The sequence below is a fragment of the Palaemon carinicauda genome, chromosome 23 (assembly GCF_036898095.1).
Source record: "Palaemon carinicauda isolate YSFRI2023 chromosome 23, ASM3689809v2, whole genome shotgun sequence".
Taxonomy (NCBI): Eukaryota; Metazoa; Arthropoda; class Malacostraca; order Decapoda; family Palaemonidae; genus Palaemon; species Palaemon carinicauda.
Genome location: NC_090747.1, coordinates 6,402,296 through 6,423,530, shown reverse-complemented (window position 1 = coordinate 6,423,530; position 21,235 = coordinate 6,402,296). Strand labels below are relative to the sequence as shown.

At 35.4% G+C, this 21,235-nt stretch overlaps 1 protein-coding gene across 1 annotated transcript; it reads left to right on the top strand.

Annotated features, from left to right (window-relative positions):
• Nucleotides 1-14,552: 14,552 nt before the first annotated feature.
• LOC137617404 (piggyBac transposable element-derived protein 4-like) lies at nucleotides 14,553-20,797 on the top strand. The gene is made up of 2 exons (XM_068347434.1): nucleotides 14,553-14,910; nucleotides 18,900-20,797. Exons 1-2 carry the CDS (start codon nucleotides 14,553-14,555, stop codon nucleotides 20,795-20,797), a joined length of 2,256 nt encoding a protein of 751 aa, XP_068203535.1.
• Nucleotides 20,798-21,235: the final 438 nt, after the last annotated feature.

The following is a 21,235-nucleotide window of genomic DNA, read 5'->3' as shown; positions in this document are numbered from 1 at the left end:
CTCATAACTCAAAAACATACTTATTCACGTAGGTAAATTTTCTCACCTATTTATCGTTCAATTTTAGAGAGAAATATAGCATTGAAAAGACGAAAAAAACCACAATTATATGTACCAGCATTTTTATAATCCTTTTTTCTTTTTTTCATGATTATTCTGCGTCTGGACGAAGAAAATTAAGAAAAAAATAATTACAAAAAGAAAAAAGAAAATCGAAAATCTTATACATATTCTATGTATAAGAAGTTTTGATGGCATGATTTTCCATACAATTGATATAATATTGCTGGGAAAAAATGTACCTAAAATCTTTTTAAAAATCATGATTTTCGCTAATAAATCAAAAGGTTTCTGATCAAATGACTTGAAATTGTTATATGATGAAGATAATATATATGACTAAAACATATATAAAAATAGTGTATTTTGAATAATTAGAAAGAAAATTGGAGGACATAGAAGACTCTCCACTTCAAACATCGCTGAGAATTTGCCAGAACCTTTATATTTATTGTGTTGTGGTGAGTGTTTGTATTGTATAAATCTTTATAACTGGCACAATGAGATTTATGAAAATGGGTGAAGTTAGTAAGTTTATTGGCTACTTTATGTAAGTTCTTTAAGAGTTTACGCATTAGACTGTAATTATTTCTTCTATCATAATCTAAGGTTTTGTTCAGATTAAATTTTTTTTGCTGTGCATGTCATGTATTTTCTGATTGTAACATCTTTGTCTTAATTATTTTTTTTCTGATTAATATTTCGATGACTTAATTTTGTTTGTGTAAATTCTTTCAAAGTGATGTAATTTATATAAAATCAAAGTAAGAGGTGGTTTTAAATAATTCTTAAAAATAATTACCAACTTCGGTTTTGAGTGTACTTAAGAGACCTTTGGATATTCAGTTGTTTTATATACTTCTGTTTGGGAGCTATATAACTGTGTCAGAGCTTGAGTATTGATATTTTCAGGTGTAACAGACTTAATATAAAAACAAACAGGTGAGTTTGGAACTCGAGAGGTTGTGTGCTTGCCAGTCGTAATATATATATATATATATATATATATATATATATATATATATATATATATATATATATATATATATATATATATATATATATATATATATATATATATATATATATACAGTATTATGTAATAGTTTGGTTCCTAGACATGGGACTATATAATATTCTTTTGGTGCCCAGACCCGGGACCGAGCAAGTCTATTATAAATATTGGTGGTAAGAGGGCCGTGTTCTGATTGAAGATTTGAACAATTTAGTTTTGATCGAATTTTAGTATAGTTATGATTTATTCTTTTGGGAGAGGTACAAAATTATTTGTTAAAGTATAAGATGACACAGTTTAATATCCTAGTTTTTGAATAACCCAAATGTTCTGGATTTGTTAGAAGCTAACGTAACTAAATCTCAGTGGCTCTTTATTTTAATGGCATGTGGTGGCCATACAACGAGTGGAATGATTAATGTCCTTAGAAGCGTTGATAAACTCGTGAAATTTGTTGGAAGAAAATTTCGTAGCAGCTCGTGAACTGTTGGAGGAAGCTGAAGAAGAATTTGTAGTGAAGCAAGGACCTGTTGACCCATAAACTCAAGGCATGATAGCAAAAAGGAATGTAGAGGCTGAGATTCGACGAATTGCAGTGGAAGAGAATTTGATTAAGTTGAAGATGATGGCAAGACAGGAAGATAGACAAGCAGAAGAAGCATGACATGGAAAGGAAATTAAAACAAGACAGGAAGAAAGACAGGCAGAAGAAGCACGACATACGAGGGAAATGGAAGCAAGATGAGGAGAAAGAGGGACAGAACAAGAAGAAAAAGAAAGAGAATGAAAAGAAAAAGAGAAGGAACAGCCAAGGGAAAAATCACATGTGAGGGAGTTGGAGCTGTTGCATGCTCATGCACAGTCAGCAACGCAGACAGAGGCGACCCCTGCTATGTACGACCCTGTGTTTAATGTGGTGAATGCTCAGAGCTTAATCACCAGGTACACAGAAAAAGCTCTGAATAAATTCTTTTATCATTTTGAAATTATTGCATCAATGATGCAATACCCCGAAGATAAATGGTGTGTGCTATTTCCGATTGTGCTCATTCAGAAAGGCCGCTGTGCTTATTTATCTTTATCTCAGGAATAGAGAAAGGATTATCAAGAAATAAAGAGGAGCGGGCTGCAGGTGCACCAGATGACCCCTGAATATTATACAGAATATTTCCGAAGTGTGTGAAAGGACAAGAAAATGACTTGACTGGATTACGCTTATCGGGTACGATCATGTTTTAAAAGATGGATAAAGGCTGCAAATGTGAGGGAGATGGCGGATTTAGAAGAATTGATATTACTAGAATAATATCTACGAGGAATTCCTGAACATATTCGAGCCTACTTGAGAGAGGGAGGTGAAGAAACTTGATAAAGCCACTTCGCAGAGTGGAGATTATAATATTATCAGTTGTAAACCTTCTTCAGGTGTAGATTTTCAACCGTCGTTCAGACCAGGTGTAAAGTATTACCTAAAACATGGATAACATTTCAGTAATAACTTTGTGAACAAGTTCAATATTTATAGTGGAAGTAGCACTGGTAATGTTCCTAAGCAGAATGTGATAGTACTACAGCAACAGTCGTCGAATTATCCTCCTTCAAGTATCATGAAAGACGTGCAGAAGATTAATATTGTCTGTTTTAAGTGGGGCAACAGAGGCCATATCAGTAAGGAATGTTATTCAAATCAACCAAAAGCAGTCGCCAAAGTGCTTAAGGACAACTTGACTTCACAGAATGCAAAGATGAAGAAGCAATCAAGAAAGAACAACGTTTACACGACAAACAGGATAAACCCAAACAGCGTGGATACCCTTAAACCATATATTTATGGAAGTATGTTAGTATTAGTAGACGGGAGTGAGCGAACCCCGATCAAGAAACTGTTCAACACAGGTAGCTATCGAAGGGGTAGATCTCCTGTTGGGTAATGAGGTTGGTGGACATCGTTTGTGCCTTGTCCTATTGTAATAGAGGAACCATTGAAGTATAGTCCTACGACTGAACTCGAAAAGCACTAACCATAATTGTTTCCTAGCTGTGTGACGACTAGGAGTATAATGAAGAAAGTGGCTGCTGAAGGAGAAAAAAAAATGAAGGAGCGATGAACTTTTGAAGAGAGGATTACTATGATGGTACGCAAGAAGAGAACTCCCGAGTCAGCCCGGGCGAAGGGGAACGACAGACGAGTGGACAAGAGGACAAAGAAAGATGGACCTGGAAGAAATCGAAAACTCAGCGTTAGAAGTGGGACAAGTAGGAAAGGGCTGATAGGATTACAACAGAAGGATGCAATGTAAACAGAGTTATTATACTGTGTGGTGGACGAGATGGAGGCAAAGCAGTCTCCGACCTCTTATTATCTTAAGGATGAGTTGCTCCTGAACAAACATAGACCTGCCGATATCCCTGGGAATGCTGAATGGGGGATATACTGTCAGATATTGATTCCTGTACCATTGAGAATACATGTGATAGCCATAGCGCACTAGACGGGACATATGGGGATAAGGAGGACGATGGTGCAGATTATGAAACACGTTTTCTGGTATGGCATGCCTAAGGACGTGAGCCAGTTTTGCAGTGCATGTCATGATTTTTCAGATGGCTGAAGCTTAACAAGCGCATCAAAGAAGCTCCCTTACACCTGATAGAAGTACGAGGAGAACCGTTAAGCAAAGGACTGAAGAAAATGTTGGTAGGGAAAGGGAAAGATCGAGAGGAAACGCAAGGAGAAAATGTCAATGATTTGAGGAGAAGGATTGTATAGTTATGGAAATTTTCTCTAGAAGGTATGAAAACGAATCAAGGAGGAACAAAGAAAAGGTTTAGCATGAAGAGTACGAACAACCAGGCTGCGATAGAGAGGTGTTGGTCTACTCATCGGAAAGGAGATTCCCTCTCGCCAATGAGTTCCAAAAACCATTCTGGAGTTTGGAGAAGAGCAATGACCAGACCTATGTTATCAAGATATCAGGAAAAGGGGAAAATCTAACTCCGATACCTATACTTAAAGCACCGGATTTCACCAAAAATTTCCTTATCCAATTAAATGCGTCGGATAACGGGCTTAGAAATGTCTTATTGCAAGAAGATAGGGAAGGAATTCTTCACCCTATTTGTTTTATGTCGTTGTAGCTGAAGAAATATCAGCGAGCCTACTCGACAGTTGAAATGGAACTACTAGCGTTAATTGCAGCGATAAACAAGTTTGAGATCTATGAAGAGATTACAGTGTATTTGGATCATTATCCTTCATCCTTTCTTAATAAGGTGAAAATAATAATCGAAGGTTAACTAAGTAGTCACTATGTTTGCTACCGTATTATATTAATGTAAAGCATATATCAGGTAAAGATAACGTGGTTGCAGATTATTTATTTCGCGCTGAATCGATAGATTCTGACCGGGAATAAATAATCTTTTTGGGGGGAGCTATGTTACGAAGCTGGTCTAGTGTAGAGTAAATAATTTATTAATATATTTAATTCATATATTTCATTTGTGTATTTAAGGTGAATAGCCAGCTCTTTAGATGAGTTCCCTTTTTGTAAGGATGAGTTTGGTAAGTAAATTATATAAGACTTCCGTTGATCATTTATTTGTATTCTTCATTCAAGTCAGTATATGTATATTTACGTTATCTTTAAGAAATAATGTTTTATTTCAGGTATTTTGTTACAAAGTCTTATGTAACTGTTTAATAGTGCTATATGATCTATATGAGATATGAACAGAGACTTATGTAAATCTTTTTTCTTTCTATGAGGTATTGCATCATGTTTGTGAGGAAATACACAATTCTCATATTTGCCACATGTTTTGGAAGGTTCTCAAATATCCCAGGATTAAATTTTATATTTTCTTTTATTTTTGAAGAAAAAAGGAGGGCGGAACTAGCTTGGTGAGAGTTGTCTCGCTTTTGTGTTAATGTGTCCGAGAAAGTAATCATTGGCAGCCTTACACCCTAAGGACAACCCCCAAGCTTCCAGATCTCGGACTTAGAACATTTTGGAAGTAGCTAAGTCCATATATGAGCACCCCAGGGATGTTCAGCAGCAGAAGAGAAACCTCTTGTCCTGTAAACAAGCCATAGTACATCCTCTCTCTCTCTGGTACCTATAGTATGACCTCTCCAAAGTGTTTTTGTTCCTCATCGTATATAGTGTGTAGTGTGTTAAAAAATCTCTGAAAATTAGCCAGAAGCTTTAAATATATTGTGATGTGGTGAGTGTTGGTATTGTGTAAATCTTTGTAACTGGTCTAGTGAGGTTTATGAAAATACGGGAAGTTAGTAAGTTTATCATTTACTTTATGTAAGATCTTTAAAAGTTTAAGCATTAGGGTATAATCATTTCTTTTATCTTAGTCTAACGTTTTATTCAGATTTAATGTTCAAAGTCAAGTTATTATATAATTTTTAGAGTGTAACATATTTTTCTTAACCTATGTTTTGTTCAGACAAATTATTTCGAGTGATTTATTTATTTATTTTTTTTAATTTTTTCAAAATGTTTTTATTTATTTAGAATATAATTACATTTGTAAAGAGTGTATTACTCCAATCACCAGTTTTTATTCCAGTAGATAGGTAGTAGGTTGGCCAGGGCACCAGTCACCCGTTTAGATACTACCACTAGAGAGTTGCAGTCATTTGACTGGCCAGACAATATTACATTGGATCATTCTCTCTGGTTACGGTTCATTTTCCCTTTGCCTACACATACACCAAATGATCTGGTCTGTTATTTGCAGATTCTCCTCTGTCCTCATACACCTGACAATACTGAGATTACCAAACAATTCTTCTCTCAAGGGGTTAACTACTGTACTGTAATTGTTCAGTGGCTACTTTCCTCTTGGTAAGGGTGAAAGAGACTCTTCAGCTATGGTAAGCAGCTTTTCTATGAGAAGGACTTTCCAAAATCAAACCATTGTTCTCTTGACTTGGTAGTGCCATAACCTCTGTACAATGGTCTTCCACTGTCTTGGGTTAGAGTTCTCTTGCTTGAGGATACACTCGGCTGCAATATTCTATCTTATCTCTCCTCCTCATATTTTGTTAAAGCTTTTATATTTTATATATTAAATATTTTTTTTTTGTGTTGCTATTGTTCTTAAAATATTTTATTTTATCTATTAACTACTTCACTTATTTCTTTATTTCCTTTCCTCAGTAGGCTATTTTCCCTGTTGTAGCCTCTGGGCTTATAGCATCCCGCTTTTAAGACTAGCGTTGTAGCTTAGCAAGTAATAATAATTATAATATTCGCTCGTGCCCCTGTTAAAGTAAGAGGTGGTTCTAAAACAATTTATAAGAATAATTACCCAGTTTTGTTTTGAGTGTGATTAAGAGACCTTTGGATATTCAGTGTTTTTATATATTGTTGTGTGGAAGTTATATAACTGTCTCAAAGCTCGGGTATATATATATATATATATATATATATATATATATATATATATATATATATATATATATATATATATATATATATATATTTATGTAATGTGTGTAAAATTACATGATTAAATCCATGACTCAGGAGGTCAATGTAGAAGTTAGGAGTGTGAGAACGCCAAATCAGTTATAAGCAGGATGCGAGAGTCAAGACCAAGCATACCATTTGTAATGTAACATTTTCCATGAAGAGTAAACACAAAACAAACCGTGAGAAGAGTTGTGTCTCAACCGGATACAGGTGCCTGCTGGTATTAATGTTGTGTTTACATATATCATTAAATGCTGAGATAACTAACTGTATGTTATCATCAATATGGATATTTTAGTTAGTTCTGATCAACCTGTCATACGGAATGGTCATCCGACCAAACCATCTATACTCTTGTGATGGAGATGTTAATAAACTGTTTTATAGTTAACTTACTTAGACTTATTCAGAAGAAGTAACCTACAAAGATCAAAACACATAACACATTGAAGAGACATTTAATTGGAACAATAATGTGTGTTTATAATAGTACCACACCAACAATTGGTGGCAGCGTTTAACCTAAATCAACTTTAGTAACAAGAGAATCAACAGTAATGAATCTACAATTTTGACGAAGTATCTACGTCCACCGAAGAAATGAACACATTGAATATCAAATATAAATGTTATACAAACTGAGGAACTGGATCTTCAATCATCATGTTAGAAAACGAAGGACTGACATTCAACGTTTATTAAACATTAAAAAATCATATCTAGGAAACACTACGTTCAACATTACAACGGGAAATCGGACCGAAAACATTCACCCAAAAAGCAAAACTCTCGCAAACCAGTAAGAGAGAGAGGAAATGACAACATCACCCTTCGCCCATATAAACCCAAGCTAAGTAAATTTCTTTATTCATTTCAGTTTTAGACAGTGAAGTGTTGTTATCACGAGTCGATCGTCCATTATTGCTGGGGTGAGTTGTTTGCTAATCTTCATTTTTTCTTTCATTAAAGGAAACTGTATTCAACTTCGAATTCTCGTCTAGAATTTTTCGTTTCTCTCTGTGCTAATTCCGTTTTCTTTCAGAAGTTCTCGGGAAATATCTTTATATTAGTATCATTGTATTGGGGGATTATGTTATAATCTTTACGCAGTGGTCGTCTGTATTCATATAGATATTTTGATAGGATTGCAAGGAATCGAAGAGATAAAAAACAAGTTAAAGTAAACATGACACCTCCTGTGAGTCCAAGTAACCCCACCCCCGGCCCGAGTAACCCCATCCTCGCTCCCATTGTTACGTTAGTAAATGCGCGATCAGCTATCCTTCCTTTTCAAGGTCGAGTGAATAGGCTCTTACCTCAGAATGTCGAGTCATGGATTTTTTCCGTCGACGCCCATTTAGATGCTAAACAAATTATAGACCCATTTGTACAATTACAAGAAGCTAAAAGGTTTATAGACTTTTCTAAAGGAGATGCGAGTGCGTACTTGAGGGGAGTTTCATTTCAAGAGGCAGTTACATGGGACGATTTCAAAGTTAGGCTACGTGCGGTCTATGGCGGTGAGGAAGCCTTAGATGTAGTTTTAACATTAAGAAATACACTTAATCAAGCAACTATGACTCGGCTTGATATTATAGAGAGAGCAGCTCTCATTGCCGATAGGGTAAACGATTATCAAGATAATTTAGGTAATTCCACTTGGGTTACTAGAGATAACATCTCCATGAAAGATTTATTATGATTAATGTATTTAACTTGCATGACACTTATGTTGCCAGAAGCTTTAGTGCGGTATTTTGATAAAAAGTTAACGCCAGCAAGTACAGAATTGACGTATATGAACAGATAAAGAAACATTTGTCTAAGTGTACTGATCTTGATCCCTTGTTTACACAAGTTTTTGCAAAAAATGAAACTAAGAGACAACAAGTAAACGTAGTTAATAATAGCCAAGTCACAGGAATGACGTGTTATAATTGCAAACGTCAAGGTCACTTGATTGCAGACTGCAGAACGAGATTCTGTTTGTTACATAATAGTTCGACTCATTCATATAGTCAGTGCTACTCGCGTAAGACACAACAGAATCCTAGAAATACACAGTCAATTCCACAGTCAGTTCCATATGGAAATAAAAAGAAAAATCCTCAGTTCAATAAGAAGAAACAGCCAAACGTCAATGCAGTTCAGAATCAAAAACAAACAAACAGTTCTTCAAATAACTCTGATCCTGGGCCATCTAGCCAGAACTCGCAAGGTCAGACTAATTTTCAGAATGTGCAGAGCAAAGCAAATACCACATAATTAACTCCAGTGGGGAAGAGAGTGATGTTGGGTCATTCAAATCAACATCAGTAGTGTTAAGTAATCCATTTAATGTTTTATCAGATCATTGTGAGGCAATAGATTTTCCTATGAAACACACGACCGAATCAAATAAATCAGTGCATGCTCCCGTAGATTTGCAACGAATTCACACAATAAGAAGCCAAAATTAGCTACGACCAACATTATATGCTGTAAATTTAACCCTGGATAGGTACGGTCCTCGGACACCCCTTTAAGGGTATACTCGGACGCGAACGACCCCGACGCCAAAAAAAATTCTTGAAAAATCAGTTTTTGCAGTAACCTCCTTTTTTCTTTTGCCAAAAAAAACTTCAATGAATGCTTAAAACAACTGTAAAGATAAATACTACTCATCTGCAGAAAAACTATTTATTATAAATATTTTAAAAAATTAAGTAGAAAAAAAAAAGACCTGACATAAAAATTCATAAAAAAAAAGTTTATACATATATACACAAATCCTTTTAGGAATTGATTCTTGAATGTTTAGGACACATCTTGATGTATTTTGGATGAAGTCAGACCCATGGAGGTGAAGATCTGAAATGAGAAAAAAAGGGTAACTTTTTTTGGCCAAAAAAATTTGTCCAAATTTCATGAATTTTTTTGGGTACCCAAATGAAATAGGAAGTGGCTAATTTTTTTAGGGAATAAACATATGTTATCCTAAAATAGAAATATGTAAAAAAATCTTCATTATTTTGTAAATTACATTTATATCAGGGGCCATATCTAAAGGTAATTTTTTGAGTACTTGGAAATTTCGTAAAAAAATACATATATTTAATATATAATATATTTATGCAGGTAAAAATATACCAAAATATCACAAATTCTATAGGGAACAAGAATATATATAGATAGGGCAGCTTACGCTTCGGATATGTCCACAAAATGGCCGCCAACCACACTGATTCAGACTCCCTAATCTGCCACTTGAAATGTAGGAAGGGTATGTCAATTTCAAGGTGTTATTTACTAATCTAATTATTATTGGATATGCATAAAAATTGTATGGTGGGTTGCTGGATAATTGTCGATTATTTTACGACTATAAAATTAAAATTCTGACCCAAAAAATTTTTTTTGAAGGGAAATAAAATCGAAAAAAAAAATGTAAAACAATATTTTAGCTAAAAAAATTTGATGATATTCAATCAAAAAAAAAGTAAACAAAATTTTCCGACAAATAAACATCTAGAGGAATCATTACTCTGTGATAGTTCCTTAGTACGTAGTAATTTTGAAAGAATTGGGAAAAAACGAAAAAATGGCAATCACCGGAAAATCGAACACATACCTATATATACGCCATATCTGGCTAAAAAAAAGATAGGCATGGGTAGCCAGATCATCTAGAAACACTTTCCAACACTATAAAAATATAAGTTTTGCGACACTACTTGCCAATTCCTTACGGTAACATGACTAAGCAAAAAAATGCAAAACAAATAAAAAGGGGCACTCGTGGAAAAATGGCCATTCTAATATACGGCATTTCAGAAAAAAAAAATTTCAGCCACGTGCTAGGCAAACCATCAAGGCATATTTTCCGACAAATAAACATATAAATGAAATATTACTCTGTGATAGTTCCTTAGTACGTAGTAATTTTGAAAGAAATGGGAAAAAACGAAAAAATGGCAATCACAGGAAAATCGAACACATACTTATATATACGCCATATCTGGCTAAAAAAAAAATAGGCATGGGTAGCCAGATCATCTAGAAACACTTTCCAACACTATAAAAATATAAGTTTTGCGACACTACTTGCAAATTCCTTACGGTAACATGACTAAGCAAAAAAATGCAAAACAAATAAAAAGGGGCACTCGCGGAAAAATGCCCAACATTCTAATATACGGCATCTCAGATAAAAAAAAAGACATGCACGTGTTAGCCCAACCATCAAGGCACACTTTCTAACACATAAACATGAAAAAAAAATCAATAATATACGGCAATTCCTTACTACGTAGTAAATTTTTACACATATTGAAAAAAAAACAGAAATTGGCAACCGCAGTTAAATACCCAATATACCAATAACTACGTCGTATCTGACAAAAACAAAATCACGCATGGGTAGCCAGATCATCTAGACACACTTTCCAACATTAAAAAAGCAAAAGTTTTACGACACTATATCGCAATATCTTACGGAAAAATGACTTGGCAAAAAAATTTAAAAAAATTAAAAAGGGACACTCGCGGTAAAATGCCCGACATTCTAATATACGACATCTCAGATAAAAAAAAAGACATGCACGTGTTAGCCCAACCATCAAGGCACACTTTCTAACACATAAACATGAAAAAAAAATGAATAATATACGGCAATTCCTTACTACGTAGTAATTTTTACAAATATTGAAAAAAAAAACAGAAATCGGTAACCGCAGTTAAATACCCAATATACTAATAACTACGTCGTATCTGACAAAAACAAAGTCATGCATGGGTAGCCAGATCATCTAGACACACTTTCCAACACTAAACAAGCAAAAGTTTTACGACACTATTTGGCAATATTCTTACGGAAAAATGACTTGGCAAAAAAATGAAAAAAAATGAAAAAGGGGCACTCGCGGTAAAATGGTCCTCGTGGTGATGAACGACATTTTAACTAAAAAAAAAAACATGCACATGGTAGCCAAACAATCCACCAAGACTTTCCACAACTGATAACCTATACAAGTTGCACCATTCTACGACAATTTCATAATACGTAATAACTTTGATAATTATGCAAACTACCTCAGAAGGGTAAACTCGGACGCGAACGACCCCGACGCGTCTCAGAAATCGGGGAAGGAGTACAGCTACAGCAATGCACATCTGGACACTACTAGAGCGTGTAGGGGAGACACCTCCTGCAGGTCGATCACCCACAAATTCAGTCACAGGGGTGAGTCACGTGAGAAAAACCTGTTTTTTTTTGACGCTCGGGGTCGCAAACGACCCACCGTACCTATCCAGGGTTAAAACACTGATCCTTTACATTATTTTTTGACTCTGGTAGTCCACGTTATATCATGGATTTGAGGACACATCATTTGTTGTTTTCGAACTTCCCTATAGAGAATTCCAGAGCTAGGCTCTCGGGTATAGGAAATAATGAATTAAATGTAATAGGCGTAACTCATGTTCAGTACAAGGTCGGTAAGCGCACGTTTGCCGATACCTTTGTTGTTGTACAAAATATTGACATGTATCCAGCTGTAATTATAGGATACCCGTCTATGGGTAATCAAGACATTATCTTAGCCCCTGCCAAGCACGGCGTTTATATCAAAGGAAAATCTATAAGTCTTCTAATACCTTAAAATCAGTTTTAGATAAAAAGGAGACGACAAATAAAACAATAACGTATGTTGAAGAATCAATAACTTGTCTCATAAATAAAAAAATAATATACGCGACCCAACAGAATTCTCATTCCCCCGTAATATCATCTTGCACGCAATCTATCGAGCCGAACGTACCTTCGAATTTCATAGTGCAAGTAAAGAAAACGTTACCGGGATCTGAAATATTAATCCTTTCCGACACTTTGAAAACTAACGGATTGTCCGTCACACAAGCTATTTATACAGTAGGCTCACAACAACAATGTAATATTGAAGTATGTAATCATTTAAATACCACTTTAGTAATTCACAAAAATCAACATATCTTGGATGTAGAAGTTTATAAACATCGTATTCTTACCGTTGCTGAAATCATTCACGCTCAATCAGTTGCGGATGAATCCCTTTTGCAATCTATTAAAAATAAAATCAATAAAGACATTCAAGAAGAAGAAATTCAGCAGAAATTTTTTGGACTTTCAACTGAATATCATGATGTTTTTTCCACTACGGATGGATCCTTAAGAAAAACAGATGTTATCGTACATCAAATAAGGTTAAAGGAGAAGCAGAAAATTATCTATATACCCTTGTACAGACTCCCTATGAAAATCCAGAATGAGATAAGTGATGAAGTAGGTAAAATGCTAGAAGAAGGAGTCATTAGGAAATCGAACAGCCCTTATAATTTTCCATTAATAGTTGTACCGAAAAAAGATCGAACATGGCGTATCTGCGTAGATTTCCGTCGCTTGAATGAGGAAACGATCCCTGATCGATTCCCAGTGCCATGTACTGACGATATTTTATCCTTGTTAGGTCAGAATAAATATTTTACCAGTTTGGACTTACTTAAAGGCTTTCACCAGATATCATTAGAACAAAATAGGATCCCATACACAGCCTTCAGCACAGCCAGGGGAAATTATGAATTTTTACGTATGCCTTTTAGTCCATGGGAAATAGCTTTTTAGGTCAAACAAATTGCAATATTTTATTTCATTGCATGAACACGTTATATGGACTCTTAGGAACACCAAATCCAAAATGGGACAAATTCGGCCATTTTGAAGTTGTGAAAATCACACTTTTAACGTTTTCGGAGGGTACATTTTTCCATTTTTTCCCGTTTTTCTCCAAAACAGTTTATCGTACGGGTAAGAGGTATTGGTACCAAAAAGATAGAAAATTAAATTCGGCACATGTTTGTGCCCATAAGTATTTACCCTAAAATTGAAAGTTTTTGTGCAAATAAGCCCGGAATTGGAATATACACATTTTGGAGAAACTGAAAAAATCGACTTTGTACTCACATTTACCTAAATATCTCTTAAACTACTATCTTTACGGTAAAATGTCACAGAATTGCTCCTTTAGAATGAATATTTTTCTTTGTTTTGACATATTATTTTTCCATTATATCTTGATATTTTGCAAAAGAAACACACGCACACACACAAATAGACAATTTTAATTCATGCAAAACAGATGAAAATAGAAGGTTCAGTAAAACAAATTGCAATAGTTTATTCTATGCATGAATGTGTCATTTGGACTCTTTGGACCACACCACAGTAAATAATATGAAAAATTCGGCCATTTTGAATTTGAGTAATTCCATATTCAAAATGGCGACCGTTCTCACTGTTTGAACTGACATATCTTCTCAAATCTCCACTTTTTAATGTCTGCATGGCCGATGACAGAATATTCTGTTATCACGAAACAAGCTTTTGCCACTTCATTGCTGATAATATTGACCACAATACAGTAACAATTACTTGAAAGGACACTTATCATGGCATGGATCTGATGTGTGCAGTCACACCACCAGTAGCCACATCTCAAACAGTCAATCGGAATTCAGAATATTTTAAGACCAAGCCAAAAAGTATTGCATTAAAAACGTATAGAAAACTTGGAAAAGTGGGAGACATGTTGAATTACAAAGCAGTATCGTCCATTGTCCATGATGACATCAGAGAACATCTTGATACCCTTTGGAAGATTTCTTTTCCTAATAGATGCAACAGGCCAGGATTGTCCGGCTTTATGCAGACCATTACCCAAGGTAGCCATTTAGGAAAAGCATCCTTCCACTTCTTACCAATTTTTTACTTGGATCCAAATAATTTAAGCTGTATCTTTACTACCCTGATGTTTGTAAATGACGAGTGCATGAAATACAACATATCGCCTGTCATCACATTTGATCAACCCTTGTGGCTCAAGTCAAGGCATATCATCAGCCATGAAAACCAACTCAAACATATTGTTCTCATCCTCGGGCCATTCCATACCTTAATGAGCTTCCTGGGCACTATGGGTCACAACATGAAATATAGTGGATTGAGAACACTACTGGAGCTTGTGTATGGGCCCAACACTGTCAACCATATGCTGACTGGAAAGGCGTATGAGCGAGCAGTATGTGGCCACTTCTTAGTTGATGCTGCTTTGAATGTATCAGTGGTCAAGAAAGCATCAGATCATGAGGCCACTCAGAATTCAATAGATGGAGCATTACAGAAGTTTGACAAAGTTCTTCAATCAACAAAAACAGAAGTGGAAGCTGAAGACCAGGACATATTGGCAGTTGAAGAGAGGCTCAGAGATATTCAGGATCAGCTACAACAGAGCCCAAATGGAAAATTATGGGTTCAGTACATGGCGATGATGGGTATCCTTTGATCTGCACTCAGAGGTCAAAGAACCAGCCAGCCAACATTGTACTTCAGGGCACTACAAAAAATGCTTCCATTTTTTGCTGCCTCTGGACACAATAACTACACAAAATCAGCACATCTACTCCTCCAGGACATGGTGGACCTACAGAAAACGAATGAGAAACTCTATGACCAACTTATTGAGTCTGGTTTGTTCTTCATTAGGAGATCGGACAGATACTGGGCTGGGTTAGCACCAGATCTTGTTATTGAGCAGGTGTTAATGAAATCCATAAAGTCAACAGGAGGCTTAACACATGGACGAGGTATGGATGTAATTCAACGAACAAAATGGTTACAAGCCATGCCAGTCTTTGCTCAGATAAGTGATGAAGTAAAGAGTGTCCAGGAGAAGACTGGCACCGAAATAAACAAAGACTTGACTGAATCCAGAAGAATGAGAGATCAGGAGGATACTTCAAAGATTTTCCAGTACCTAGAACAACATAGTCCTTTCACAGAAAATGAGTATTTGTACAACATTATTTCAGGATTATCCGCACCACAGTCAAATGCTCACCTTGCCAGAGATTTTGGGAACAATATAATCAAAATGATGGAAGACCAAAATGCAGCAAACTATATCGTCAGAAAGAAACACCAAATCAAGACAATGGGTCAGAAGATAGTAACAGATGGAGTTGAAGTGCAGGTAGATCCCCAAGCTCAATTTTTGCGGTTACTTGTGATAGCCAGTAATGCTGAAATCAGCTATAGTGAAATCATGAGGTTTGAGCTCTCTGTATACCCACCATCACTGTTCACAAGCAATGGACTTCCTCAAAGTGCCACCAAATCTCAGCTTGCAGATGCCATAGCAAAATCCACTATAAGTCAAGCTGAGTCAATCCCTGATGCTGAATGTTCTGTTTTTGATGGTGGATCCTTACTTCAACGCATCAAATGGACTGCAGGAGAAACATATAAAGATATTGCTTCCAAATATGTTGTTCTTATCAAGAGAAATAGCTATTCTATTGTTGTCTTCGATGGATATAGCAATACTACATCGACAAAATATGTGACTCATCAAAAGCGTGCTAGGGGCTTAAATGTTGTCCCAGATGTTCACCTGACACGCACTAAAGTCTTTACCTTTGGAACTAAGGAGGCATTTCTAGCAAACCATAAAAACAAACAGAGATTTATCAACTTTCTGTCTGAAACTCTGAAGGAACTTGGTGTATCTAAAAAGCATGCAGAGGGAGATGTAGATTTTCTAATAGAGCAAGAGGCAGTTAACATGGCAGTTAGCAAGGTAACATACGTCATAGCAGAGGATACTGACATTTTGGTGCTTCTCTTTCATTACATGAAGTCTACCAGTCAGCCCCTGTTCATGGTATCACAGAAATCCAATATGAAGCATCCCATTTGGAACATCAGAGAAATTAGTGCACGACTCTGTGAAGAATGCTGCAGGTGTTTGCCATTTATGCATGCTCTGTGTGGATGTGACACCACGTCAAGGTTAAACAAAATAGGAAAGGGAGCTGTACTGAAATAACAAAGTGTTCTCTGCGAGTGTGCTGTGCCATTCTTGTTTCCCAGCTCAACTCACGAGGAAATAAAAATAGCAGGATAACGAGCAATTATTCAGATGTACATCTGTAACAGTGATTGTGCAACTCTTGATGACCTGAGAAAGAAAAAATTTCAGGGCAAAGTCATCAAGAGTTTGAGAAGTGTTGATGTGAAAGACCTGCCACCTACTAGTGATGCAGCAAAATATTACTCATTCAGGAATTATTATCAAACACAATTCTGGCTAGGTAACAGTGATATTAAACCTGACGATTGGGGCTGGAAGAGAAATGGAAGAAACTTAATTCCTTGCACGATGGACAACAGCCCTGCGCCTGATGCCTTGCTTAGAGTAATCAAATGCAAATGCAAAGGCTTTTGTGACACTCAGCACTGCTCATGCAAAAAACACGGGTTATATTATACAGATTTTTGTGAGGAGTGGCAAACTAGCACTTGTGTTAACATATTAATATATGTAGACACTGAACATGATTAATTTAGTTTGTGCATGTATTTTGAGCAACAATGATTGCATTTTTTTATTTCTGTTATTTTCAAACATCGTCAAGAGCTAATCAATAATTTGATGTTTGTCATTTTAATTAATCTTGTATATATTACAACCATTGTAAAACTGATGTCTGCAGTAAATTCCTGGAGACCATGCTTTTTTGAGTAATCATATATATATATATATATATATATATATATATATATATATATATATATATATATATATATATATATATATATATATATATATATATATATATATATATATATATATATATATATATATATATATATATATATATATATATATATATTTAAAAGTGGAAATTTTAGAGGATACTTCCATTCACACAATGAGAACGGCCACCATTTTTAATACGGAATTATGCATACTCAAAATGGCCAAATATGTCAGTTTTTTTTACTGTGGTGTTCCAAAGAGTCCAAAATGACACATTCGTGCATATAATAAACTATTGCAATTTGTTTTACTGAACTTTCTATTTTCATCTGATTTCAATGAATTGAAACTGTGTCTATTTGTGTGTGTGTGTTTCTTTTGCAAAATATCGAGATATAATGGAAAGTAAATACGTCAGAATGAAGAAAAATTTTCACTCTAAAGGAACACTTCTATGACATTTTACCCTAAAGTTAGTAGTTTAAGAGATATTTAGGTAAATATGAGTTCAAAGTCGATTTTTCCAGTTTCTCCAAAATGTGTGTATTCCAATTCCGGGCTTATTTGCGCAAAATCTTTTAATTTTAGAGTAAATACTTATGAAGACAAACATGTGCAAAATTTAATTTTCTATCTTTTTGGTACCAATACCTCTTACCCGTACGATAAACCGTTTTGGAGAAAAACGGGAAAATATGGAAAAATGTACCCTCCAAAAACGTTAAAAGTGTGATTTTCACAACTTCCAAATGGCCGAATTTGTCCCATTTTGGATTTGGTGTTCCTTAGAGTCCCTATAACGTGTTCATGCAATAAAACAAAATATTGCAACTTGTTTGACTAAATAACCTTTTTTGGCCTATTTCCCATGGACTATTTTGGTTTACGTTGTGCTCCAATAACATTTACAGGAATGATTAACATAGTGTTTGGAGACCTGCTAGGGGATATATTGCATGCCTATATGGATGACCCTGTAATCTTTTCCAATACCTTAGAAGAACATCTACGTAAACAAGAACTAGTACTACAGAGACTAAGACAACATAACTTAAGGGTAAAGATTAGTAAGTGTGAATTTTTCAAAACAGAATTGGTCTATTTGGGTTTTACGGTGTCTAGCCAAGTTCTTAAAGTAGTCCACGATAAGGTGTCGGCTCTCCGTATCTTTCCGATACCTACTAATGTCAAGGAAATACAGCAATTTCTGGGGGTGTAGTAGATATTACAGGCGTTTTATACGCAATTATTCAATAATAGCCGCTCCCCTAACTGATCTTACAAAGAAGGGCGTAGATTGCATATGGTCTGAGCAGCATCAACAGGCGTTTAATACCTTAAAAGATGAACTGTGTAGTTCTCCGATCTTAAAATTTCCTGACTTCAGTAAGGAATTCTTCATTGCAACAGACGCCTCAGAATTGGGAGTAGGAGGGGTACTGCTTCAGCAATATGAAAAACAATTTTTCCCTATAGCTTTTTATTCTCGAAAACTGAGAACTTCCGGAAGTGAGTATGCAGTAATAGACAACGAAAGACTAGCTATTGTTAACTCACTAGTGCATTTTAAGTTCATAATATACGGTTTTCCCGTCAAGGTTCTTACTGATCATAAACCCCTAACCGACTTCTTTAACCTGTTAACCGTCTCCGACGTCATATTCCGTCCTCCATTTTCTTTGCGCAACCGCACTTGACGGCATATAACGTCCACCACTTTAGAAGATACTTTCAAGGTGTCTTCGACGGCATATCACGCTCATACGTATAGAAAACGAAAGGAACATCGTCTGGCAAAACCCTCGCCAAATCTGGTAATCATTGGCAACTGCGCTCACTCGATACAACGTTTAGTAGAACTGTTTCTTCAGTACGCATTTGGCGTTCGGCTGAGACGGGTCTCCTGTATTTTTCTCATCTCCCCGCTACCCTTCATGATGAGCGCTCGTAAAAAAATTACGCTATCAGAAGAGGAAATACGATTTATGATTGAGGAAAGTACTGATGGAGAAGAAAGTACTGATGGTGAAGAGGAAATTCAAGATGAGAGTGATAGCTCCACGTGCTCTAGTGAGAATGAAGATGAATTTTCATCGAGTGATGACGAAAACGTTTTGCCATATGACTGGACGAGGAAAGGAAAGAGCAAGCTTCCATTCACATTTCGTGGAGATGGTGGTGTAAAGTTCATCATCATAGATAAGGAAAATCCAATGGAGTATTTTGCTAAATTTTTTGATGAAGAAGTTATTGATAATCTCGTGACAGAAACTAACAGATATGCAGGGGAATTTCTAGATGAAAATGGAGATAGATTATCCTCACAATCAAGAGTAAATAGGTGGTATGATACAGATGCGTGTGAAATGAAACTGTTTGTAGGCCTACTTATTTTGCAGGGCATTGATTCAAAGTTAGAAAATTCAATGTATTTCACATCACGTGAAAGTATTGCTACTCCTGTTTATCGGAAAGTGATGAGTGGTCGCAGATTTGATTTGCTGCAAAAATTCCTGCATTTAGTAGACAATGCAACCATAACAGATGGGCCCGGAAGAAAGACAGCTAAAATAAAACCATTCACAGACCTTATTTTGAAGAAGTTTCGGGAAAATTATATTCCAAGAAAGAATATATCTATATCTCTGATGGGATGGAAGGGGAACCTCTCATGGGTTCAATATATCCCAGCAAAGCGGAAAAGATTTGGTATAAAGTTTTTTGAACTTTGTGAAAGTAGCACTGGATATATATGGAACTTTTGTATTTATTCAGGTAAAAACACAACATTTTTGGATAAATACAAGAATCTTCCTGTGACATCTAGAGTTGTTATGTCTCTTATGGATCCTCTTTTAGGAAAGGGATATTGTCTTTATACAGACAATTTTTATACTAGTCCCACACTCACAGGTATGCTTGTTGACAATGAAACTGAAACTGTTGGCACTCTGAGACTCACGAGAAAAGATGTGCCAGCATTTATAAAAAATTCTAAACTAAAAAAAGGTGAAACCGTAGCAGCATTCCGAAACAAATCAATGGTGTTGAAATGGAAAGACAAGAAAGACGTATGTGTTCTGAGTACTCTGCACGATGATTCCATGAAAATTGTAAAATCTAGGAGAGGACATGAAAAGTCTAAGCCAAAAGCAATTGAGGACTATAATAACAATATGGGTGGTGTTGATTTATCAGATAATCTTATGGTACATTTTTCAACAGCAAGAAACAGGCTGAAAAAGTATCACAAGAAGGTATTTCGGCACATGCTAGACATGTGTCTCCTAAATGCTTTCATTACGTACAAAATGCTTGGTGGAAAGTTTCCAAGACGGGAGTTTATACTGAGGCTAGCTGAAAGAATGGTGTCTACATATGCAAGAAGAAATAAGGATGCAATAAGAAGACCAACAAGACTTGTTGCAAAGCCTTCATGCTTATTTGAAAGACATTTCCCTGAATATTGCCCTCCTACCGAAAAAAAGCAAAAACCACTAAGGAAATGTGCTCTTTGCAGGAAAAATGGCAAAAGGAAGGAAACATCCTACTGGTGTAAAGAATGTGATGTTGGTTTGTGTGCAACACCATGTTTCAAAGAATGGCACACACAGGAATAAATAGAACTGGAATATGAGAGGAGCAAAGAGATGAATGTCCCCCTTTGTGTTTTTTTTTTCTTTTCTCTTCCTTGATGTCGGCTACCTCCCATGATTGGGGGAAAGTGACATGGTATATAGATAGAATAGGAATACAAAATAATAAATATATTTTGTTCATGATTAAAATATAAATGTTTATTTGCAATTTTCTTTATTTCCTCAGATATTTTCTACGTAATTTGTTCATTATTTCAACAATGACTGAATGTGTATATTTATGCCAAAAAAATAAGAAAATAAATACAAAAAATCATAAAAGAAAAGTAAACAAGTTCATAAGAAATGAATAATACAAAAATATAAGAAATCATGCATTTTTTTTACCTAATTTCTTCATTATTTCAACAATAACTAAATGAGTATATTTATAAAAAAAAATAAGAAAAGAAATACAAA